Source organism: Lates calcarifer, linkage group LG3 (genome assembly GCF_001640805.2).
Source record: "Lates calcarifer isolate ASB-BC8 linkage group LG3, TLL_Latcal_v3, whole genome shotgun sequence".
Lineage (NCBI taxonomy): Eukaryota > Metazoa > Chordata > Actinopteri > Centropomidae > Lates > Lates calcarifer.
The window spans coordinates 11,687,034-11,712,087 of NC_066835.1; the positions used below are offsets into that span (position 1 = coordinate 11,687,034).

The 25,054-nt window shown below is 41.4% G+C and overlaps 3 protein-coding genes across 6 annotated transcripts in view; 1 reads left to right on the forward strand and 2 right to left on the reverse strand.

Moving 5' to 3' along the window:
• lg3h6orf62 (linkage group 3 C6orf62 homolog) lies at positions 1–4,043 on the reverse strand. The gene is made up of 5 exons (XM_018697985.2): positions 2,437–4,043; positions 2,081–2,257; positions 1,870–1,995; positions 1,466–1,600; positions 1–1,359 (listed from the first exon to the last, which is right to left on the reverse strand). Exons 1-5 carry the CDS (start codon positions 2,563–2,565, stop codon positions 1,234–1,236), a joined length of 693 nt encoding a protein of 230 aa, XP_018553501.1. The 5' UTR covers positions 2,566–4,043; the 3' UTR covers positions 1–1,233.
• A 74-nt stretch (positions 4,044–4,117) lies between these two features.
• On the forward strand, positions 4,118–7,737 carry gmnn (geminin DNA replication inhibitor). Its single transcript, XM_051066887.1, has 7 exons — positions 4,118–4,239; positions 4,622–4,695; positions 5,641–5,742; positions 5,873–6,026; positions 6,124–6,206; positions 6,638–6,748; positions 7,044–7,737. The coding sequence occupies exons 2-7, from the start codon at positions 4,639–4,641 to the stop codon at positions 7,239–7,241; spliced, it is 705 nt and encodes a 234-aa protein (XP_050922844.1). The 5' UTR covers positions 4,118–4,239; positions 4,622–4,638; the 3' UTR covers positions 7,242–7,737.
• Positions 7,738–9,240: 1,503 nt separating this feature from the next.
• Positions 9,241–25,054, reverse strand: part of ripor2 (RHO family interacting cell polarization regulator 2) — a 78,735-nt gene continuing 62,921 nt past the window's right edge. For all 4 annotated transcript variants that reach the window (XM_018697988.2, XM_018697987.2, XM_051066878.1 and 1 more), the window contains exons 7-22: positions 20,463–20,612; positions 19,922–19,985; positions 19,621–19,664; positions 19,386–19,511; positions 19,010–19,158; positions 17,896–18,025; positions 16,219–16,977; positions 15,593–15,777; positions 14,998–15,160; positions 14,736–14,868; positions 14,450–14,611; positions 14,116–14,289; positions 13,286–13,488; positions 13,104–13,187; positions 12,222–12,312; positions 9,241–11,872 (exon numbers count right to left, since the gene is read on the reverse strand). In XM_018697988.2, coding sequence (XP_018553504.1) covers positions 11,772–11,872; positions 12,222–12,312; positions 13,104–13,187; positions 13,286–13,488; positions 14,116–14,289; positions 14,450–14,611; positions 14,736–14,868; positions 14,998–15,160; positions 15,593–15,777; positions 16,219–16,977; positions 17,896–18,025; positions 19,010–19,158; positions 19,386–19,511; positions 19,621–19,664; positions 19,922–19,985; positions 20,463–20,612 — 2,718 coding nt within the window. In that variant the 3' untranslated portion in view covers positions 9,241–11,771. The remainder of the gene's footprint in view (positions 11,873–12,221; positions 12,313–13,103; positions 13,188–13,285; positions 13,489–14,115; positions 14,290–14,449; positions 14,612–14,735; positions 14,869–14,997; positions 15,161–15,592; positions 15,778–16,218; positions 16,978–17,895; positions 18,026–19,009; positions 19,159–19,385; positions 19,512–19,620; positions 19,665–19,921; positions 19,986–20,462; positions 20,613–25,054) is intronic.

Consider the following 25,054-nt stretch of genomic DNA (forward strand, 5'->3'; position numbering starts at 1 on the left):
TTATGCTTTCAGAATTTGCACTGTATTGGGATATGCTCAGCAGTATTGATTTGAGAATCATCAACAGAAAAAACCCAGAAGTTACACGCCTTATAACCTTTCAATGGAACACACGGAATCAACAATGAGCAAAATTATGTGTACTATGTACTTCTTATTCTTTGACAAGCAAGCCTGCAAAACCCAATTTTAATTTGAATAGCATGGCAGAAAATTATCTTAATTTTACTAGGTCAAATTAAACAGAAATCAGTTAGCTTTCAGCAACTTTTGTTAGGTATGTTAAACATTTAAATCTGTCACATTTCAGTTTCTCACCAACCCACATCCCAAATAATACAAAACATAAAACATCAGATTTCAGTAGCTTAAATGAATAGTGCATGAACGGCTTGAACGGTGACAATGACCCTCAACGTCTAACCAACATGTCTCAACTTTGTGTACAATGCCTTTCAAGTCACTCAAGATTTTAGTAAAGGCCTGCCTAGCATGTTTCAGAGGAAAGCAAATGACACCAAAACATCTTTTTAAAGTCCAGCAAAAAAACTAAGGCGGTTTATAAGAAGCAATTCCTACACCATATGATTTGACAAATATTGTTCATCTTGTTATCTTTGCGTATAGGTGTTTTAACACCTAGTCACACCTGTCCTTGGTCAAAAGATTGTGTAAAGTTGTTCTAGAAACCCCAATGACATTACAAACAAGCTTTAACAATCCTTTCTTATGACAACAAGGATATAAAACACGTCCATCTGAGAACCACCGTGAAGACCTGGGTATGGTTTGTTCCTGTTTTGATGCAACATAAAGAGTTCCTTCAATGATCGGTGCTGTTGACAGTGCGGCTCCAAGAGAACAACCAACCACTCAAAATCAATGTTCGTGCAGGTTCAAATAAACAAAAATGGATGAGTGAGTAGGAGGGAATGAAGAAGGGAAATATGAAAAAAAAGAAAACTGGGGGAACCAACGAAAATGGCAGAGAGAAGAGGTGGAACACTGGGAGCGTGAGGGGGTGGGGGTGGGGGGGACAAGAATGGGAACTGAATCAGCTTCAGGTCAGGGAAGGGAGAATGAGCAGGTAACAAAAAAGGAGAGATCCAAGCACAAGTTCAAATCTTTTAAAAAGGAAACGGGTGGAGATGAGTACATCAATTTGCTTCTGAAGGCTTAGGCAGGAAGGTGGGGAAGGGCTTTTCCCTATGTGGCTGGGTGGAGCAAGAAGCCTTAATCAGGCATGTATGGGCGGAGGTGATCCTCGATGTCTCCCACACCCCAGCAGGTCAGCTGGTCCTGGGGCAAGTACAGGCAGAGGCTGCACAACTTGAAAACTGTGGCCTTGGTTTTAGGAGTCTGCAAGAGAGGTGGACAGAACAGTTGTGGTGAGCTGTGTTTGGAAGCTGTTTGAGGTCTCAGCTTTTAAAATCTGTTACAGTATAATTTCAGTGGACTGACTCACCTGTAAGTGCTGTCTATCCATGAAGAGAAATACAGACTGAGTTGGGTTGTTCATGACCATTCCAGCCTTGTCTTTACGACCCAAAGCATGCAAGCACTGCTTCTCGTAGTCTCCATGATGAAATTCAAACTTGGCCTGTAAATCAGGACAGACATTGTTACATCAAGACTAGGCCTGAGTGATATATGTATCATTTTACTGGAGAAAAATCTACTGAAATGTAAAATGGTCCACAAGCTTATGATGTGGACATATGATGATATTAAATCAATAAATCTTTTATGTTTTAGCCATATTGCCCAGTCTTATTCTAGACATATACACTTCATACATTTCATTAGAATGAAATGACTGGATAATGGCTTCAGACATCTGAGTAATCTGACAAAATGCTGAGTTCTGACCTGAACAGGCCTAAAGGGTTCGTCATCGGCCCCTTTCCATCTGGAGAACAGCAGACAGACAATCTTCTCAATGTCATTGCGTGGCCAAAGGATGAAGTCCATCTCCTGTGTGCAGCCTATCACATCCTATGACAGCATGGCGAAGAAGGACAATGTATTAAACCGACAATGTTATCATCAACGTATCCTTTCTTATATTTCACTATCTTACCCTTCGCATTGACTGGTATCGGGGGGCGTGTAGTTGCACAACATCTTTTTGCAGGAGTTCTATTGAACTCTCAAGAGAGTAGCTGGAATCCCGCACACCTCGTAGGATGTTTTCTTCATAGTTGTTGGTCATCACTGGCACCACTTCAGCTACCTCAAAAAGTGCAGACTTCTTCTTCTATAATGACAATAAAGAGGAACAAAACACAAATGTTCTAGGTTATTGTTTTAGTTCAGAGTGAGTTTGAAATGGACATTTAAATGTGCCATGCGCATATATGAAGTTTATGGTATGAGGTTAGCATCTTTAAAAAAATGTGTCAAGAATTAGAGTATTCTTCCATTTTACTGACAAACCTTTTCCTTGAAAACGAAGGCTATATAAATCTTGAAGTCAAACTGATCAGCCAAAGATTCCCTTTTCTTCCGAAGTTGAGCTCGAAGTCGATTTCTTGTTTGATTTCTTCGTGAAGTTGGGTCACCCATGGTTAGATTTTGATGGTAGTCTTCTTCTTGTGTGCAGAATATTTGGCTACACTCTACTTTTGTATTTATACGATGGATAAAGGATGGAGTCAGCTACCCTTTGCAGAAACAATCCATCAAACAACTCTAGGCTAGATCTGTGAAATACCCACTAACTACCAACTGAAAAGATCAACAAATCAGAAACAAGACTAAGTCATTTTAATTTATTTTTTTTTGTAAAAGGGCAGTGTTGAGGAGGGGAATGATCAATAAGCTAAGACTACATCTCCTTACTACTTGATTAGAAATCCATGTTTTTAAGACATGACTTTTAAGCCAAATGAGCTTTTGATTTCAACCTGCCATCGACAAGGGATTACAACGTAGATTTAAATGAAACAGCAACTCAAATTTGATTAACTCCTTTTGTAAAATGTTACTGAAATCAACAGAAACGGCTGCAACTATAAAAATCCATACCGGCAATATATATTTTTGCTAGTGAATTTGAGGACTACAGAGACTAGCAAGCAGACAAATATTCTATTGTTTGGGTCATTTCAAAGTCCCTCATCCATGGCTGTCGTTTTGTGTTTCTCTGTAGAGACTGCGTTATGTGCGTGTTACAGACGGATCGGGGATACAGACGAACATGGCAGGTAAATACAGATGCCAGGAGATATTGGCACCGGGTAACATCGAAGACTACTGCGAAAGTAACTTGACATTTCCTTGACTTTTACTGCCACTCATTTGGCCCACGGCCTGCGGTGCTGCCACTGCTGATAGTCATGATGTGGGCGTATTTTTAGCACACTAGCTAAGGTGAGCTAGCAAGCTAATCTAGGCATTCACTTCGGACACTAACTAGTAGTGAACCAACGATATAGCTACATCTTATCTTCTGACTGATTGGCTTAATTGAGGCCTATGTGTGGTTGGCTACCTAGCGTACAGTCATCTTTCCACGCGTTTACATCTTCTCGCTTGGTTCAATGTGACTGCCAGTGCTGTGAAAGTCAGGAGACCTGTGGGGTAGACTGACTAGCTGGTTTCGCTTGTGCTCAGCATTTTAGCTAGGTTTAATTCGCTTCAGTCGTGTCTTGTCAACAACTTAATCAACAAAAACCAGCCAGGGAATCAGTAGCCAAATCAACGACACACGTTGAATGGCGAAATAAACGTTAGCTAGACAAAATCTCCCCTTTCCACGTCTGAAGTTTCGAGGTGTTTGCTGCGCTTGTTTTCTTTCTCTTCTTTTCTTCAGTCGTCACAACCTCCGACTCGCCCTGCTGCATGCCATGTCAAGATAAATCGACAATCCAGCTGAAATCCTCCGTTCTTTCAGTCGACAAGTGGCGTGTTCTGTCTCCCGGCGGGCCCATATTTAACGGCGTGTCGTCCAACGTTTTTCCGTTTGGTTTCTTTGTGTGTTTTCTGGCAGCTAATAATGGCATACACAAGCTCGTCGGTCCACAGCCTCCCCAAAATGGCTGCACAGTCAACTACAAAGATGTGACGTACGAAGACATGTGACCGCACGAGGAAAAAAACAACAGCATTAAAAAATACCCTCCTCGTGAGCTGAGTGGCGCCTTTATCACGTGACCGAGTGGGCGTATTTAAGCCCCTGGCGCGAGATCCGTAGAGAAGAGAATAGTCGGTCACAGCAACGTTGTCTTCGTCGTTCACGGTAAGTCGATTTAACGTTTATCTACTTCATTATTGGTTTAATTTGAATCTCACCACGTCTTGTGCTCAGTAGACATCGCTACCGTTAGCAAACTTTGTGCTAGCCTCAGTCATGGGCCTCTTAAATTAGCTTATTTTTTAACGGTAGCTGACTCACAGTTGGCCTTTTATATCGCATTTTTTTTCCTCCGGACGTGGCGACACATTTACCATATTTAACTCGACTTTTAACCAGCTAATGAAGTCGAACTTAACATAAACACATAATTGTCTCGTTTCAAATCAAAAGACACCGAGGTATTACATGCTACATGTTAAGCTAGCTTATTTTGGGTGTTTTCAAATGTCTGTATGTTCTGACTGTTACTTATTGCCCCGTCAGGCTGTCTTCAAAGAAAAATGAGTGTCCGTGGAAAGCTAAAACACAGCCAGCAGAAGTCTAATGAGAATATAAAGGTGAGTGAGTGATCACTATTTGGTCAGAAATATTCCCATCAGCATTAACTAATGACAAAGTTTAGGACTGAGCCTCAGTAGGATATTATCATTGTTTTTATGAATGATCTATCACACACGGACATTTTAGTAGAACAGAGCAATTATTGGTAACACCTGTGCTTTTCTTACCATGATACAATAAAATGTCTGCCGAGAAAAAGGCCTTTGGAGCAGGTCAGTGTTACATGACTGAGGTATTGGTGGGTGGTTGTCTTTCTCCGTGTTGTGCTGAGTGGCAAAATATTTAATTAATGTAATTTAATGTAATGTGAATAATTAAAGTTTGACTCTGCTGTGATTTAACTGTTTCAAGACTAAATTGGTTTGAGCAGTGTTGTATTGTTGGGATCACATCTGGCTTACCTGGCTCTCAAAATTTGGACTAAAGAACGAAGTATTTTGCTTTATACATGGCTGTATGTTAGGTAGTTTCAAGCATTGTTTCCCCACACCTCAGTCACGAACAGATGAACTTTATAGGCATGAAAAACACTAGCAGTGTTGTGAGGCTGTAGCCAAACATTAACAAACTGTGTTTTAATGCGCCCTGAAGAGAAACTTTCCCACGGCAGTTGAAAGCCTTTCGGTCCTGCCCCTGTTCCCACACCTGTGGCCCTGTTGCACGTGGCACCAGTGTTGTTAAGCCACTTCACTTATGCCCTTTCCCATGGTGACAGTGTAACTAAAGTAAAGCGTGCAAAGTGATGCTAAGCCCTGGTGAATAGAGGCTCTGAAAATGAGAACGTGTGTCACGGTAGTTTCCCATGTACCTCAGTCTTGAGTTTCTAAAGACTCCTTTGGGAAGGAGTTAGGATGTTGCCCTCTATTTTAATGTTTTCATATCTGATTTGTGATCTAGTGAGATACAAGGTAATCCTAACTTGAGTCTCTGATTTCTTCCAGAGCTTTTTTACACCATCTCAAAAGGCAATGGGACTCCCGAGGCAAACCCTGCAGGTCCTCCAACCCTCAGCTGTCAACAAAGATTTGGGGAGGTCGGCTCAGGTATGTTTTGTCCATGTTTGCATGAGAGTTGGCATAGACACCATTGCAGAATGAGTGGTCCACAGCCATCTTGCGTGTTCAAATATATATATTTTTTATATATATTCTTATATATGATATATAACTTTAGGCAGGGAAGGTCATTCCCAAACGGAAACAGTGGAGTGCAGAACAAACTAGAGGTCCAAAGCGGGTGAAGGTAGAAGTCAAATCCACACAAACAGAAGAAACTCAGTGTTTGACAGATGGGATGTCCAATGAAGCATATGAACTTATGGTCCAAGGTCGGTAGGATTCATCTGTGCTCAACCTCATCACAAAATGGCGCCTACTCTCAAAACAATTCGAATTTATCTTGAGCTGAAATTTCTGCTGTTGTAGAAACTCCTCCTTCCACCTACTGGAAAGAGGTGGCCGAGGAGCGACGGAAGGCCTTGTACAATGTTCTACAGGAGAATGAGAAGGTGAGTTAATCACTAAGAGGTGGCTAATGTTTAGCTGTCTGTTGAGCTGTTCCCACGCTCCTGAGTCAACCTTAGTTGGCTCCAGTCCAGCTGGCACTGAATTTTCAAGTAACTCTGCACCTAAATACAATTGTTGAACTCAGTATAACTTTAAGAGAAATTATAGTGAAGGTGCCAATAAATAAGACAGATTACTATACAGTGATCTGGGAGGGATTTTTTTTTTTGTGGAGATTTAGAAATGAGGCCTTGTACTTTTCCCAACAGCTTAGTTTTCCTGAATGCTTTAGTTAGTGACTATAGAGCTAAAGTTTAAGATGCATTATACTGAGCAGTTTACATTGATTTGTATTGAATCCTGCTGGTGCTTTTGTTTGCCTTTTCAAACTTGCTGCTTAATGAGTTATCTTTGTTCCCCCTTTTTAAACCAGTTGCACAAAGACATTGAGGCCAAAGATGAGCAGATAACAAAACTTAAGAATGAGAATGAAGAGCTGCAGGAGCTGGCGCAACATGTACAGTACATGGCTGATATGATTGAGGTACGCACACTGACACTGCTAGTCTGTTTTGGGACAATAAAACGTGACTCATGGTGTGATATTTAGTGTAAACAGTAATGTTATAATTTTAATCATAGCATGTCCTGTTTTGAATCTAAGCCTTACTGACTTGTACTTTTTTTTTTTTATTTATTTTTTTTTTTTTTAAATTAGAGCTACCTCTAACTCTACTCCATTTTGTATGTTCAGATATAATTTTTTACCCAATCATTAAATCTGAATTACACTGACCCCTCTTTGTTAATGTAAACTTTATGTATACTGTCTTTTTCAGAGACTGACAGGGAAGTGCCCAGACAATCTAGAGGAACTGAGGGACATTGCCCTTGATGTGGATGAGGATGATGATGACGACGACGACAGTGAAATGGCAGGTCACAGTGAGGAAGAGGATTCTGATCACAGTCTGAGTGATGCAGAGGAAGAAGAGACCTCAGACCATGAACAAGCAGGAGCCTCAAAGCAGGACTAAGTGACAACTCTCTTGTCATGGGACTTTGTCTTTATACAGGTCAGCAGATTTTACTTCAGCAGCAAGTGGCCATCCATTTGAAGAAAGTGACTTTGCAAAGTAATATGTTCAGAATACTTTTAAAATGTGTTGAATTTTAAGCCTTGAACAGACAGGAACTGATTTACTTCTTTTATTCAGTGATTTTTAGCTTTTGCTAGACTTGTCACTTCTAAGGCAGAATGGACCATTTTCATGGAAGACTTTGACATGTCAGTTAAAAGCACAGATGAGATGTATAGAGTAACATGAGTTACCACATAATACCTGTGCTTTTACTATGATCAAAATGTCTGCTGTGAAAAGGCTGATTGTGCTACACTCACTACTAGATGTGGCCTACTTGAAGCATGGCTGTCTAGTGTTTTGGTTTACGCTGTAAAAATTGTGCAGTGTTTCGGCACTACTGTGTACATGAATCTTGTGTAAAATAAACTTTTTAAAAAAGGAAGAAAAATCTTGTGACTTAAGTTTGTCATTTTTGCATGAGTCAAGTCATTTGAAATGTAGAGTAGGTAATACATTTGTGGACCAGCTGAATCAAGGTCGCTTGACTATGGGATGCAGTTGTCAGTAGATGCAGGCTGCATGTGTTGATGCAAAAATCTAGTTTTGCTTTTAGTAAACAAACCTGGCAGAAGCACTTGGCTTTTGCTGAACTGACGCACTGGGATTGCTTTTCGTAAGTGTGTACATGCTGGACCTGGACCACATTTTCACACTAATATGGTCACATTAACAATTGCGTTTTAAAGAAATCGTTTTGCTTCAAACCTTAATCAGTGAAGAAACTGAAACTTAGGCAGAAAAATATCTCAATACTAAGTGTTGTGCTGCTTTGAATATGTGCTGCCTTGTGTGCCAGTCCTGGTTTAATTAAATCCACTGAGTTGTAGATGTTTGCAGTTCAAATGAAAATGTTCGGTACAACTGTTACATTGATGTAATAATTACATGTGGAGCATCTTTTACTCTAACCCTTTTCCATCTTAGTTTTTACCCCTAAACTTTAACAATGCACAACAATAATGCAGGTTAAAAGTGTTTTGCAGGGTGCAACTTTGTCTGCTCACTTGTAGCTATGTTTTCTGCTTAATAGTTGTTTACATTGTTTGTGTTGTGTTTCATATTGTTTGAGGGAAGTCTAGCCTAGGTGACAGCATACATGAGGACGGTGAAGTTAGCTTTAGGTTGGATATTCACTGTGGATCCAGGGGAATCTTCTTAATGGTTTTACACCCTTTTACATTGTTTACACAGAGAAACTGAGTGTTTACTTTAGGTCTTGAACCTCAAAATTATCGGAGCTGTCTTAATAACTGTAGGAGAGATGTTTTCCAAAATATAGCTAGCATTTTCCAAATAGTTGTAGTGTTTTCTGAAGTGTAGTGTTTTTGAAATGTCATTGTGCTTTAACCTTCAGGGCCACCGCAGGAAAGCAACGTGTGGACTAAAACAGGGCTGTTTTTATGTAAAAAAAATAAATAATACAGTATGACTAAAATCATAGAGATCCATTCTTGAATATCTGCCCAGCTATGCAGTTAACAACATGGCATTTACTTAAGCAATATTAACCGTGCAAGCGCCTCAGCCCTGATTGCATCACTGTTGTGCTCAAATGATGTTAAAGGACACCCTCGAGTGTAATATTGTGATTATACAACTATTACCAATAAAATAAAATGTATATGGCGGAGTAATATTTTTAGTGATGAGTAAGACGTGCTGTCATGCTGATTTGAGCACATTCTAAATGTCTTGCTGACCAATCAGATTGCTTGGCCGGAACTACTTGTTGTATAATGTACATCTATTCCACAAATGTGATCATGTTTGTCTAAATTATTGAAGTATAAAATAGATTAAAATAACATGAAATCCATTCAACAAAGAGAGTGTTGACAAAAATGAAAATCATTGGCCTTGACAGACATTTAAGACTTAAGAAATCCCCAAATTTGTTATTTTAATTATGCAAAAATAAAATTTATTGCAACTTTTGATGAGCAGAGGAAATGCTGCTAACCACAATGGAGAAGAGTAGTATGCAACTAAATGAATTAGTACTGAAGCTACTGACCACAGAAATGGATACAGTTCAATTTTAGCAAAAATGCACCAAGTTATTCTTAAAACCAGTCTCTAAATAATTAAACATGTGCACATTTTGCCAACTTGTACTTTGTGGTGATTAGGAATTGAACAGTCAACAGATCAACTTATAACACTGGTCAACTGCAAGTTTGTAAAAAGAAAAAAATTACAATGAATGAGTGGGTGAATTAGATACTAGACCAAAATACTGTAACTGTACTTAAAATATGGACCATGTTTTGCAAAAGGTTGTATAGAAAAAAAACTTAATACCATCTTCAGCTTTTAGTAACAACTTCACACATTTACAGATTATAATACAAAAAAAAAAATACATTTCAGAAAAATATTACCACTTGTTTTTAATCAATATGGCTTTGGACTGTGCAGTTAGAACCAAATGTTGCTAGATTCATATATTATGGGTTTGTCTTATTTTTCAAGTTGTGCTTCTAAAGACGAGTCTCAGTATTCTGGCCAAAATGCAAATGTTGTATTGAAAATACATTCTCCGTGATGATTTATGAGCTTTTATTAAAAGACAATTTTAAAATTCATTCTTCCTTTGGTTACAATAAATCTAAGTAATAAAGTAACATTTCTAATATATAATGTCCCTTTATGTTTGGAACCTTTTAGGGAAAAAAAAAAAATCTATAATGCTATTAGCAAATCTTAATCGTCTCCAAAATAATAATCCATCTAATATAATTCTTTCAAAATAAACTCCAATTAAAGTTAAGCATGAGTTCAGTTGCATGGTAATAACATGGAGGCCTTTTGAAACAATAAACTATATTTCAAATCCTAGACCTGATCCAAAATAGAACATAAATATACAATTAATTTACATAACAATGTCATCTGCACTATTAACTCCAAAGAATATTAGAATTACGAGTAAATAATAAATAAGATGTGAGAACAGATGTGAGCTTTATCGTCTCACTAGACTCAGTAGTACAGTTAACAATGAGAAAAGTTGGAATTAGATGCTGACCTCGGGTCAGTGTTCCCACATTACAGTTTAGGGTGCAGGGAATCAAAATCAGACCCAAGACGTACCAAACAGAAACACTTCATTCTGCAGCTTCTCACAATAAAAGCTTTATCCTGCTATTAGCTCATGTACTGTATGAATGTGCAGTTGGCCACAACTGAGGCTACACCTATATTCTGCCCAAAAGATCCTCCTCTCTGTACAGCTGCTGAGAAAAGTGCATTCTCACACTCCCTAAGCTGAATTTATTGCCCTCAACTGGCTCTGTACCTGATAGGAAAAATACATTTACAAAAGAGGGTATTTGTAGAACCTGCGTGCTCGACCTCGTCAAGGCTGACTATCAAACGTCTTCTCGTATCAGCTATGTATAGAAAAATTGCACTTGTTCAACTGCACGTATGAGACATAAACTGCTGAAAGAGTGAACCTTGGGCACTCATCTTTTTCTCCACTGATGAGATAACTGAGGTCTAAATCTTTTCAAGACTGTAAACTGCTCTTTAACTACTTTACCAACACTTTCTCTTAGAAGCCATTCTGAACTCGTTAATGCTCCTTCTTGCCACAAAACACACACTTTCGACCATACAAGAATCCCTGAAACTCAAAAATGGAACGTACTAGAAAACAGAACCTAAAAATACATTTTGAATACAACCACATATATTACACTAGCTGTGTAAAATATACCATATTTACATGCCATACAACAGTGCAAATCTTCTGAAAGCGCCCAAAAAAAAAAAAAATTTCTAATGCAAAAAACCACCAACTGAAAACGTGATAAACAGTGATTATACAAAGATCATAGTTAGTATATTGCGTGACACACAAGTGACTCTGTAACAACCAGGATGATAGTAAATCAGTGAATAAGTGATAACAAGAGTTGTGTGCAGTGGAGGGTAGCTTGTTGACAGAGGTTGTGCAAAGGGTGAAGATGCATTGCTTGATTCTCCAGTTTCCACACAGTCTTTGGAGTGGCTTCGTGTCCAGTCAAATTCGTGCTCTCAAGTTAAAACTCAACGTGACTGGTCTGCCTGGCTCAGAAAGCAGGGGTAGGAGGGGTGGGGGTGTGCGAAATTGGAGGTGAAGGAGTTTTAAGTGTGTTTGTGTGTGTGTGCAGGGGTTGTTATAGGTTGTGTGTCTTTGTGGTTAAGACAGTTTGTTTGGTGTTAGTTCCTTTTAAGGAGGCAGTATCAGTAACAACAGTGATCTAATGTGGTGGTGCGGGAAATCTGTTCCAATAGGGAGATCAATAAACTGATCAGTCATTAACAGCCCTGTGAGGTGTGCAGTGCGGTGTCTAGCTGAGGGGGAGGCAGTGTTTTTCCTTCAGAGGTCGGGTCCGCTGGGGTGTAATCTGTGATGCTCTAAAGTGGCACGGTGGCTCAGAAGGCCGTGGTGACGGCGTTTCCTCGCCGCGTGCCCAAGCGGATCATTTCCCCCGGCACTGTGTCCAGCTGCTCGTACGCCAGCCGCCCCTCCTCACCTGTTAACAAACAAAGGCGTTACCTATGAATTATATCTCAGACTGCAATGATACTCATGACAAAATATCTCAGCTTTAAGCCACCAAATCATCTTTTACTGTTAAAATCTTAAGGCAACAGAGGGCAGAAGAAAAGTTTGTGCAAAAGAAAACAAATTTATCTTGGTATTATACTCATACGTCACACATTTATAAACATCTTTTATTATTATCTTTTCATTTTTATTTTATGATGTGAGGTAGACTGTGGCATCTGTGTATACAGTGTAATTCAGAAACAGTGATTTGTAGAAGCGTAGCAAAACACCAAGCGGAGCAACATTTGACTCTAATCAATTTTGTCACTTACCAAATGTGAGCAGCGTTTCTATAGCAACATGGCGAAGCTCCTCATCAGCTGAATCGCACAGTGCTACCACTGCCCTGATGCTCTCTACAGCCTGCAGACAGACAGAAAGAAGAGGTCTCTGAGGTGAGTACTCATAAAGTACATAGTGCATACAAGAATGTGATGATCTAGTTGTATGAGATGATGTTTTTCTCTGTTTTAATTACCCTATTTTTCGGGCTATAAGGCGCACTTAAAATCATTTAATTTTCTCAAAAATCAACAGTGCGCCTTATAATCCAGTGGGCCTTATGTATTAATTCTGGTTGTGTTTACTGACCTCGAACCGATTTTATGTGGTACACAGCGCTCAAAAATCTGTCAAAATGTTTTAGTACGACTTTGGTAAGCTACGGAGCTGTACTGCTTGATGGATTAGCGGAGCATTACGGCTACCGTAGTCAGGAGCCTCGTGGAGTAATATGTACCGGTACTGTGCTTCAACATACCGGTAATATTACGGTGTGTGTATGAGGACCCCAAAATGCCACCTGTTACAAGACATGCTTATGAAGCGGATTTCAAACTCAAGGCTATCAGTTACGCATTAGAACATGGGAATAGAGCAGCTGCGAGAGAATTCAACATTAATGAATCAATGGTACGGAAGTGGAGGAAGCAAGAATATGACCTGCGTTTTGTTTCGCTTATTGCGCCGATGCCTTATGATGACACGTATGACACGTATGATATGCGCCTAATCCGTGGATCTGTTTACAAATAACTTTTATTTGCATTATGCCAAGTAATTAAACTGAATTAGTAGTTCTTTTAGAATTAGAATAGCAGTACTATGTTAAACACAATCTGAAACAACTATAGATAATGTAAGAGGCCACTTACCTGCAGACAGCTGAGAGCTGAACAAGCCGCTCTCTGGCTCTGAACTCCAGCCTCCGACAGCGCCTGGGTATAGCACTCCACTGCCTGTAGACACACAAATGTTCAGACATGACATGCAGCATCTGTCTAATTGAAATGGTATAAATGGTTCAATTATGCCCCCTCTCTTTAGCGCTACTAACCCTGGTCCTGAAATGGCCACGCGACGCTCCAGAGGAAAGGTAGTCGGCCGCTGCCTTGTTGACCTGAGGGTCATCTGCAGTGAGCAGGGACGCCAGGGCCCTCAGGGTGCTGTTTTTAGGCCACAGGGACGACACAGGCACCATCTCCAGCTCTGCTAGACACTGAGAATAATCCCCACTGCACAGAGCCTCTGCAAACACCTCTGAGTGTGAGAAAAACACACAGGTACACGCGTTAAAAATGAAACCATGTATTGTAGAACAAGCATAAGCGTTTTCTGTGTTGACATGAGCTGTGAGCTTGACATATCTGACTCATTATTCTGTCTATTTTTAAAAACATCTACAAATTTATTAGGGTTTATTTTAGTTACTAAAGCTTTTTTTTATTTATTTAACAAACAGAATAATCCCTCAATTTTCTTCTTTTTTTTTTAGTGGAAGCATCTTTTGAACTGAACAGCTGGTTTACAGGTGGTGATAAAAGTCCTTTTGGAGCAGGTAAGTTTGAGTACATGTGGATTTAAAATTATGGTGAAATTTAATTTAAAGTTTTGTGCTCCTTTTACAGAAAGTGTTTTTTTGGGGGACAAAAATCAGTAAAAACCAAAGATGAGGAGCCTTATCTATTCTGTGTAACATGGTCACTGAACACTGCTATGTATCAGTAACACCATCATTCTTATTGTATCATATTCTTATATAAAACATGTCTACACAGTTTCAGCTGCTCAGTTGATTTGCAAACAGTTCTAATGATTGCTTTATTTAGGAAAAATCTCAACCTATGTTTTCTACAAATACGTGCAAGTATCACAACTTTTGCTCACCCTCTCTGGCCAGGTGCAGCAGGTGCGTCTCCATATCTTGCACCTCGTGTTGTAAGATGTAGCTGTGGAACTGAAACACGGTCAGGACATCCTGGGACAGAGCAGAGGCTGGAGGATTGTGTGACGTCACCAGGTCATTCCTGTCAATCATCTCACCCACTACAATGCCAATCACTGGAGAGAAAAGAAAATTGGAAATACTCATATTTCTAGCCTACTGCAGCTATATTTGCACTGTTTTAATCTAATCTAATTTGTCAGCCACAATATATTCATAGCAACTGCAGTGTAACCTGTGGTCTGTTTTCAGAAAGAAAATAGCAGATGAGCCAACCTGTGTCAGCGCCGCGTGGGTGTCTCTCCTGCAGCACTGCCATGTAGCACTGGTTCATGTGTTTGAACACTCTGTCCAGTGTGGTGTGGAAAAGACCTGCAGACCCACTACACTCTGACCACAGAGTCATCAGCTCCGGGCGCTCGGCGAGGCCCGGGAGAACTGAGAGGAGGAGGATGGAACAGAAGGTCAGATGCTACAAACCCCCCCCGAACTAGAGAGTTTTTTGTGAATGCTGATTATTTTTTTGCGCATTTACCAATAAGCCAAAGCGGTTGGTACCTACCATCAGCAGCAGATGTAATAGCTCCCAGTCTGTCCACACTGATCTCTGCAAGTTCCTCCAACAGTTGAGTCTGTCCGGACAGTTTGAGGAGCAGGCTGCGACGCTGCCACACACCCACCCTACTCGTCAACAACTAGAATACATGAAGAGTTAAAAGCACGTTAGACTGAATTTTTGGTTTTATGGATTGTACTGTTTGATGTTGCCAAAATAAAACATTTGTAAGAGACATTTGTTTTGAGAAGTCAGAGGGAGCTCTTACCTGTATGAGGTGATTACAGTACTGCAGGTGGATGACGATGGCCACGTCCAGGTTCTCGTTTCCAGTTGTAAGCGGTAGGGGGCTTCCAGCCACACTGTTGCCAACCCCAGTGTCCTCTGTCAGGGCCTCGCTCAGATGTCCTCTGGCCTCTGGATGCTGGCCCCTGAGAAGTACACACCAAAAGTCACCACCGAGCAGCAGCATCGAACAGAACTACTGTACTCATGATCGAATGGTTTTCAATTGAGTGTTGCTGTGATGTAAGATAATAATACAGATTCTGTCCAATCAAACAGTGAATTACAAGAACAAAATTGGATATTTAGCATAAGATGGGTTTTTTGCAGTTCAGTTTTGTAAAAGTAAAATCCTGAATATTCATGTTATTTTTGCACATGACTGGATAACATTGCTTTAATCAATGAATTACTGACTTAAAATAAAGCATCAAAAGCTCTTAGAATGATTTCCGGTCTGTGACGACCCATTTTTCATCTCTAAAAACAGTACCATGCATTTGTGAATGAAACGCCAAGATACACTGACACAATGTGATAAATATCCCTCCCACAAATATAAAATGTCTCTCACTTACCCGATCCTCTCTCCGTCCGCATCGAAAAGCGGAGACCTCTGTTGGGGAATGCTGAGGACGGCGTTGTCGTCTCCGGTGTCCTCGTCATCGAAGTCAGAGGTGTTGAGGAAGTCGAAGCTCTCCAGGGCACTCTCCACTGTCAGACTGAGGCTGGATGATCTGCTTCTGTGGCCCGGGAGACGACACTGTAGAAGGGGAGGAGATAGTGGGTTAGTAACCCTCTTCCAAACTTAGAGTCCATCCCATGTACTGTAGGTATTTCATCAACGTACAGTATATTATGAGATTTGACAGTACATCAGATGCATCATAGAGATGCCCTTCAAAATAAAAGCTCAGGTCTGTTGATACTATGAGGTGTTACATTTTTCTATGAAAAATAAACATCTATCTTTGAAACTTAACCATATGATCTATTTTTGTATGTCAGCATTTCTCTATGTCATTAGTGGATTATCAGAAGGCACTTTAGGCAAGTTGGATGTGATGAAGAGAAGGGGTTAAAAAGCATGTAATGTAAATAGTTACCATGTTGGGCAAATGATAAAAAAAATCTAGTTTGTTCATTCTGGGTCAACGTGTCCAAATGTGTAAATGTAAAAGGGACATATTAAAGGTGCAGTCACCTTGAGTAGGTCCTCCAGGCGCATCACTTCCTGCTCCAGGTCTTGCAGCTCTCGGCAGCGGTGAGTCAGTGACTCCAGCCTCATCAGCAGGCTGTGGATGGCCTCCTCCAGGCTGCTCTCCAGGAACGCCCTGCTCCCCTCCCCTGCCCAGCTCAGGCTTCCTGCGCCCTCGGTAGAACTCCCACAGGGTGGCACAATTTCAGAAGACGTCAGCCGCTTCACAAGCTGCCTGGTCAGGCTGCCGGCCTCCTCTGTGTCCAGTTCCACAGGTTTCAGTTCGTCAGCGTGATCCAGGAAAACATCCTCTGGAGCCACTGTAGACAGGTGGCTGTCAGAGCACAAGGATGGAGCAGCTGAGCCACAGTTGGAGCCAGAATTTCGCTGGGACTCGGTGCGCTCCCACTCTGAGTCCTCCGCTGCCTCGGCTTCATCGCTGGCAAGGCTGGTGCTAGTGCCTCTACTTCCTCTACTTCCCCTACTACCTGTCTCCCCATCCTCTTCGTACTCCTCCTCCTCTTCCTCCACCAAATGCTCCTCTGCGATGGAGTCCTCTCTTGTTGGGAGGATTTGTGTGGACGATGGTTCTGTCTCTGGAGGAGTGACCGTGATCTCCGGGTTGGACTGGCCGGGGGAGTGGGAGCTCGGGGCGGGGCTGGGGCTGGGCGTGGATCCAGAGGTGTCAGAGAAGGTGAAGGAGAGACGCTTGCATTCGGCCACGCCACAGCCGCCATTCTCGAAGACATCATCTGGTAAAGTGGACTGAAAGGAAAGACAGGAAAGTAAATATGTGGAAGATAAAGACTGAGCTTGTAGCTTAAAATCAGTGCATGTAAGAAAAAAGAAAAAGATTCAGTATAATTTACTTTTTCACTCTAGATTCTTATGACCTGATTTTATCAACCAAGATAGAATCACAGTGAGGTAAATCTTGGCAGAAAATCATAACGGGAACACAGACAGCTTACAGCATGTCATGCAAATAAACATGCAAACAACCACACATGGCATTCATCAGCCCACAGAGAGGGACTGGACAAGCCCAAGTGTGTCCACACCAGCAAGAGGAGAACATCCCCATCATGTCAGTGATGCAGGCTGGCACACAAGAGTCAGGTTAAGAGGATCAAGGGGGGGGGGACCCACAGCACACTCACATAGACCTCCAGACTGGATTTGGGCCTTGGCCGGAGTGAGGCCAGGTCACCAAATGAGCGACTGCGCCTTAGCTTCTCTAGCAGGGTGTCTCGGAGCATGTGCAGGAAGGAGAGGCGCTGGCGCTCCACGGGATATGGCCGCCACTTCTTTACACAATGCACGTGGGTAAATGGGACAAGGCGTTGGGTGTTTGAGTGAGGGCAGGTGAGTTGGATACACAGGAGGGATGGATAAAACGAGTAAAGTGGGACAAGAGTGTGGGTAAGGGGGTTTTGATGTGGAAATGCAAAGTGAAGGGGGATAGCAGGGAAATGGGTGAGGGTTAGTCAGGGGTAGGGCTAGCATTGTTTACATAGGCATGATGCATCAACAGAAAAATTGTGAACCATAATCAGAATTTCTCGGGTTAGTGCGTAAGGATCTCACAATGAGCTAAGAACTACAAGTACCCACAAAAACTACTGTGTCCTACCACACCAATGAGGCTGACAGGAGGTGTGTGTGTGTGTGTGTTGGACTCACAAAGAAGGAGGTGTCCTGGAAGGTGGGGGTCTCTGGCGTTCCCTGGCTGTAGACTGACACTCGTCTCTGCAGAGCTGTGGCCTTGCTCACGTTGCCAGACGACAGAGTCAGGTCCTCGACATCGAAGGGGCTGAATGGGAGGAATAAAACCGAGTCATTTACCTATGCCTACACGCTGTATGAGTGATGTCATTCATTTGGTGTTGTGACAGAGCAGGATTTATCCAGTTACTATAACATGTTTCTCCACCAGATGGCAGGGAACTATAAGTCATGTCGACACTGAATTTACAGCTACGCCACTAACAACAGTGACTGTAGGTTTTCTTGTGCAGCTAAACATAAGGACTGTCCAGCAACAGACTGTGCAAGGACCAAAATAATTAGAGACTGTATTTCACAAGCCTCCATACCCAGTGGTGATAGCATCAGGAGAGTTGAAGGCTCTGCAAACCCAAAATATATCCCCTTCATAAATAAAATATGCTCGGCCCACTGAAAGGTTGCTGAAACTTTAGTTGCATTACAATAAAATGTAAATAGATGAATCTCTATTATGTCTTAAAACTCACAATGAAACAGTCACAAAATAATCAACCATTTTCAGTTTCTCAGTGGCATATATATATATATATCATTATCTTCACATAATAAATGTCATTTTTTATTTAGAGACTTGATGCTTTGAGTTAATGTGTACATGTGTTCATCGATACATATATTTGGCAAAACCTTAAATTGCCTTAAATGAAGTTAATGAATGGCAAAGGCAGAGGGCAGGGCAAACACAGAGTCACCATCTGTTCAGCTGTGTTTTGCTGCTACTCTGCCAAATCAAGTACATCGAGCCCCCCCACCAAAAAAGTAAAAAAAATTTTATATATATATATTAGTGATGAAACTGCTTTTAAAATATTTTTCATTGTATGAAATGTCCATGTAATCTAAAGAACCTACTTGTCGTATGTTATACCCTCATGTTTACTGTCTCTCTACTCTGACTGTCAAATAATGGCAGCCAGAAAATATATATTTTCTAAATAAACCACATATCAATCTACAGTATATTAACAAATACGGTGACATGCATAAAAGAGCAATTGAGTCTACTTACTACCACGTGACCTCCAGGTTGAGTTTAATGGTCCCCAGGTCGTTGACATCCACGGCCACCACCTGGGGCATGGCAGTAAACAGCTCCTTGGTCTCACAGATGACGCTGCCCACCAGCATGTGAGTGGCCAGGCCCTTCAGTTCTGTCACCTGATTGGGCCAAAAACCAAGTATATTAACTCAACATGCTTGGAAAACAATCTGTCAATTGCTTCTGACCATAAGGCACAAGTTGTGGTTTTTCGTATCGCACCTATATACCCTGTATTATCATCCTTAACTCCGGATAAGAAATCAGAAAGAGATGTGTATCTACAGCAAATAGGGTGGGACCTGTGATGTGGTTTGCTGTGACAAGAAGCAGTGCAGTCAAGTACCTTGATGTTGATGAGATCAGTGATGAGAGGCATGAACACCATCTCATCTCCATCCCAGCTCTGTCTGGAGTTCACTTCAATCCTCCCCTTCAGCTTCCACCTCTGACGACCGTACCGCATAAATATCTGAGAGAAGGAAAGGTGGTGGAAAAAAAAAAACACAAAAAAACTAAGCCTGAAGGCAGAGAAACATCCCTGTGTTACAAAAAACAACAACAAAAAAAAAACAACTTGCCTCATACTGGTCTCCAGGACAGAGCCTCGCAAAGCCTGCCAATCCTGTCAGAGAGGAAATGGATTTTAAAAAAAAACAAACAAAAAAAGAAAGCTCTTTTGTTTTTAAGTGACTTTAGTATTTTGCTGCATGATTTACAATAACTGTTGCACTACAGTACACATGACTTTTAATGGACATATTCCTTGTTGTCTGGATCAAAGCTGTGACCTTTGATCCAGACAACAATAAGGACTTTTCCCACTTGGTTCCTGATGATTTTGCCAAACATGTCAGTTTTCGAGACACATTTTTATCTCACCTTTCATTTTGATATGAAACTCCCCGAGCAGGTTCTCCAATTCGCTCTCGAATGTGCTCATGTTCTGGAGAAACGGGGGAGATATGACATGATTACATAAACAGCACTTTGTCTCACAAGACAGCAACAACAATAGCAATCAAGTTATCTCGACAGACTTTGACAAAGCCAGTCAACGCTGAATTGCAGACGAGGCAGAACGGCTGCTCTAAGCCCTCAGGACAGGTGACGACAGGTGACAACAGGTGTGTGTGTGTGTGTGTGTGTGTGTGTTATTGGGACTTAAAGGTCATTGTACAAGTGTATGACTTAACATATTAGTGTTTACAAATCAGTGTAAGCAGTAATCTGTCTCATATAGTGTATTATGAGTTTTGTCAGCTATATATCATAGAATATTGCATCCTTTCTCACTAAAGCCAATGTCTCCACACAAGCACACCAGCATTACTTCATATGACTTTGGTATAGTGAAACATAATCTTTACACCAATTTCCCCTGAAAAATGTGCAGTATTCCCCACACTCTCTATGCCGGTACCTCGGTGTATTCCTTGTACCGGCGGTTGACCTCTGCGATGCTCTCCTTGGTGCCTTTAGTGGAGGGAGAGGAGGAGAAGGCCTGCTTCATCCGGCTGGCACCTTCCCTCAGACGGCTCTGGATGCAGAACGCCTCGTACAGCTCGTCCACCTGAGCGCACACAAACACAAACACAGAGGGACAAGCACACATTCATCACATGTGCAAACTTTCTCATTCATTAGTGCAAACCAAGCTCACCAGAGAAAGAGAGAGAAGAAACTTGTGCACTAATGAAATGAAGCAAGTCTTTGAAGTTTGAAAGCCTCCATACGTTACATCAAAACATCCCTGGGCAGGAAGCAAACTCCCTAAAAACTTCCAACTGCCATCTAAATTATTCTGGATGTGTTCACATCTCACTGGGATTCATTCGAGGATGCCCAACACAGCTTTAAGCTTGGGTAGTATTCAGTAACTCAGCCCTGATGTTACTTTTATCATCGAGCCCTCAACAAGAGCAAAAGCAGACATTATTGAGAGTGAAACTGATGAAATGTTCGAAAAGATAAAATAGCAGGTCCCACTGTGACTGAGGGGTTTTCACAACGTTCAGATTGCAGAGAGAAAAAAAAAAGAGGCTACAAATGAGGAACCAATGAAAGACGTTATTACAGAGAGAAATGACATAAGGTGGTGGAGCAAAAATTACAGGTACGGACAGAAAGACAATGGTAAAACGAGACAACCAGATGACCTGATAAACTGAAGAGAAAAGCGTCCTGAACTGAACTGAACTGACAGTGAGCAGACGCAGCTGGTATGTATCAGCGTAACTGTAGCCTCCAGTGGCGGCAGACGCCTGCACCGTCCCGGTCCACAACCCCGGTGGGACACTCCCAAAGCGGGGGGGGGGCAACAACAACAGACGGCGTTTAGCGCTAGTTTGGAGACGTCTGCCCAACTCCAGTTTGCTGCACAGAGTCTGATCTAACCCAAACCCGCAGGGACTCCATCAACATCCTGCTTTCTCACTGTGGCCTGAAATGTTGGAGACTGAGCAGGAATTTAATCATTAAGATAAAGATGATGTTGTAACCACGGCAGTAATAATTCTGTTGAACCCATTGGTAAAGGAATCAGCTTTCTGAACTCTGCATCTACTTTTACTTGTGTATCTCTGTGCTAACCTGTGTTGTTTAATGGGTTTACTGGGAGATTTTTCATGTTTTATTCTGTTCTTCTCATATTTTGTCTTAGAATATTTAATTGTTTCACTGTGTTATTATACTGTCAAACACTTTGTTTAGAAAAGTAGTCTACTATATAAAGCACTACAAATAATTATTGTAAATCTATGGCATAAAATCATCTGTTTAAAGAGCATCAGTGTCAGGTGTCAGGTATCAACATCTGACATTTCCTTTTGTCAAGTGTCCTTACCTTTGTTCATTTTGTCTTTTATAAAGTAAACACTGTTTTCAAATTTTTTCTAATAACTTTTTGTTTACTTCTGTACACTAAGTATCAAAAGCAACATGTAAAAAGTTAAAATTGTGATCCTCCCAAATCAAAAGTAAGTCTCCATCAATTCTACTGGACAGAGGGAGACAAGAAGAGACTTGAGGATAGGTAAATATTGCTGAGTCACTAAGCTGATGCCTCCCAGAAACCACAAACTATCAGGAGTTTCGGGGCCCTGTCTGTCTTAATTTTCTGGCTTCCTGAATCCACATATGATTGGAGTGGCAGCCGGGCAAAACAAAACACCTCTGGTGAGCCTCATCAAAGGGAAATATTGCAGCCTGCCTGACGAGAGCGCTGAAATATTGATGCCTCGTGCTCTTTATGGCACTCATTAGGGAGAAGTGAGAGAAAATGGGCCATTCTGGCTCCTGCCATCCTAACAGCTTCTGTGAGTGTTTGTTTGTGCATCTTTGCATCTGAACCGAACACTGCCAGCATGTTTGTGAGAACAGACTGTGAATGTGCATGTGGACATGTTTACATGTGTACGGAGAGCATGTTTTTACTGTGGTGGTTGGGTTGACGAGGGGTAAAAAGTAAAAGTGGTTTTGCAGTGGGATGTTTTTGTTGAAGAGGATGGGTCGTGTAGCCTGATGATGCTATAAAAACTTATGTTGGCACACATATGTACAAAAAGACACCCGGCCTCATCCCACCTCAAACCAACCAGCACCCTCTACCCTGACTGGGACCCAGCCCTGTCTGTCTGTCTGTGGTATGTGGTGTATGTGGCGGGGCTGCAGCAGCTGAGCTGAGCCAGCTCTAAAACACTCTCCAACCACAACTGTTATTCTCAGCTCTCTGATTGGTATGGAGCTGGTACAGAGCTCGACAGCTTTAAAACACATTTGTTTGCTACAAAACAAAGGAAAACATGCGCAGCGGATGAGCAGCGGTGGTTGATGGATGAAGCGGAGATGGATTTAAAAGAAACACACATTCATCCAAGTAAACTCTTTCACTGGTAAGGTCGAGAAATACAATGTCACTGCACTCACATAAAGGAGTAGGCGCCTACAATGAGTTACTCATTTGAAGAAAATTGTGAGCCGCTCCCTAAAAAAATTGGGCTTTCACAAACTGGAACTGATGAATAGCCATCATTCTTCTCTGGAAATCAGTAATCACATCATTATCAGCTAATTAAGCTAATTTTTGTCCCCAATTACAATAGCCTCTTACTGCCTTCAAGAAAATGTCCTTTTGAAGGTCAGCCAAGCTCCACCCCAGAGGACGGCCATCAGCATATTGCTGCGCCTCGGGCACATTTCACCCCAGAAACAGAAGGAACATTAGAGGCAAAACACAAACAAAGAAAAAGAAAGAAACCTGAACACAAGAAGAAAGATGAAGTGTGTGAAAAAACACACAGGCAAAAGAAAGAAGCAGCAATACACACAGTCTCAGACACAAACACACACAGGCATACAGTACACAGTGTATCTGTCATAAACCCCCTCCTTAGATTGAGTGAGTGACTGACTGTACATTTAATTCTTTGTCTTATCGCCTTATTAAGTGCTTGAATCAGTGAAGAACTTGTTCAGATGGATCTAACAAGCCACACGTTACTATCACACAAAAAATAAGGATGAAACAATTACCTTTAGATTAATTAGTAAATTAATTGGCAACAATTTTTAAAAAAATACCCCAAATTCACAGGTGACAGCATCTCACATGCCATTATTTGCTGGTTTTCTGTGTCCGTCATGATACTAAACTGCATATTTTGGGGCACATGTTTTTACTATGTTTTGACCTTTTACAGATCAAATCATTTATCAGAAAAAAAAATCAGCAATTTCATTGGTAATGAAACTAATTGTTAGCTGCAGCACTACAAAAACTCTATTACTGAGACAAAGCTAGGCTTATGTGTAACTAAATATCAATAACCTCAATATAAATAAAAGATTTCTTTCCGTCACTAGTGTGCTTGTTTAAAAGGCTGTTCCCAAAACAAATGCACACCTGGTTAGAAATGAACATCTGAACCTTCTTAATTAACTTTTACCAGATGTTAACAGATATTAAATGTAAATGTATTCTGAATCAAGTCCTCTTCTGCACTCAGAGTCCCTGTATTAATTACAGCTCAGTAGGATGACATAACCTGTGATGGCTCAGAGACCCAGCGAGGGATTAAAGTAGAATCTTTATTGGAGAATCAATTATGCCCAGGGTGAGGATAATAGTGTTCACATCTATTAAAGGTGAAATATATATTTTTCTTCCAATTCTTTGTATATTTATGTGCATCCTAAGATGCGGTTTGGTGGTTTAACAGCATGACCAGAGTTAAGTGTGATAGTTTTTAAAGGATCGTCTCTGTATCTACTGTATATCTGGCTTTAAACTGTGGGATTTTGAATATGAGCGGAGAATCTTTAGGATATGGCAGGAATCCTCTTAAGATATGGCCATTATCCTGAATCAGAGGATAATGGTACACACACACACATGGACACACACACACACACACACACACTTTCTGCCAGGGGGCGAGTGATTATAAGCAGATTAAAACAGGCGGGCCACATCAAACAGCATCAAACACACAAGCCCCTCTCTGGGGATCTGTGGGCATGTGTGTGTGTGTTGGTGGTGGGATTAGCATTCAAGAGAGGAGGGGAAGGCAAAAAAACCCTGTAATAAAAAATAATCACATGTGAAGTATTCACACTCATTTTTGGATTGAATTTGGCACATGGTTAACACACACACACACGATTTCTCTCTCTTGGGGGAAGAGGAGGCGTCTGGCAGCCGCTCTTCTCACCTTCAATCTCTTGTCAGTCGTCTATTTAATGACGTCCTGCTGATACTAGTAGCCAACACAGACACAGACAGACACACACACACACACAGACAGACACACACACACACACACACACACACACACACACACACAGCAGACCCTATCCCATGCAGGACATCATAGGGGTTGTATTGCGCCACCTGCTTCCTCCATGTGTGCCAATTACAGCTCAGACATCTGCAGGCAGCCAGCAGCACGAACAGGAACAAAAGAGTGGGCTGATGTGAGTCCCAAACACACACACACACACACACACACACACACA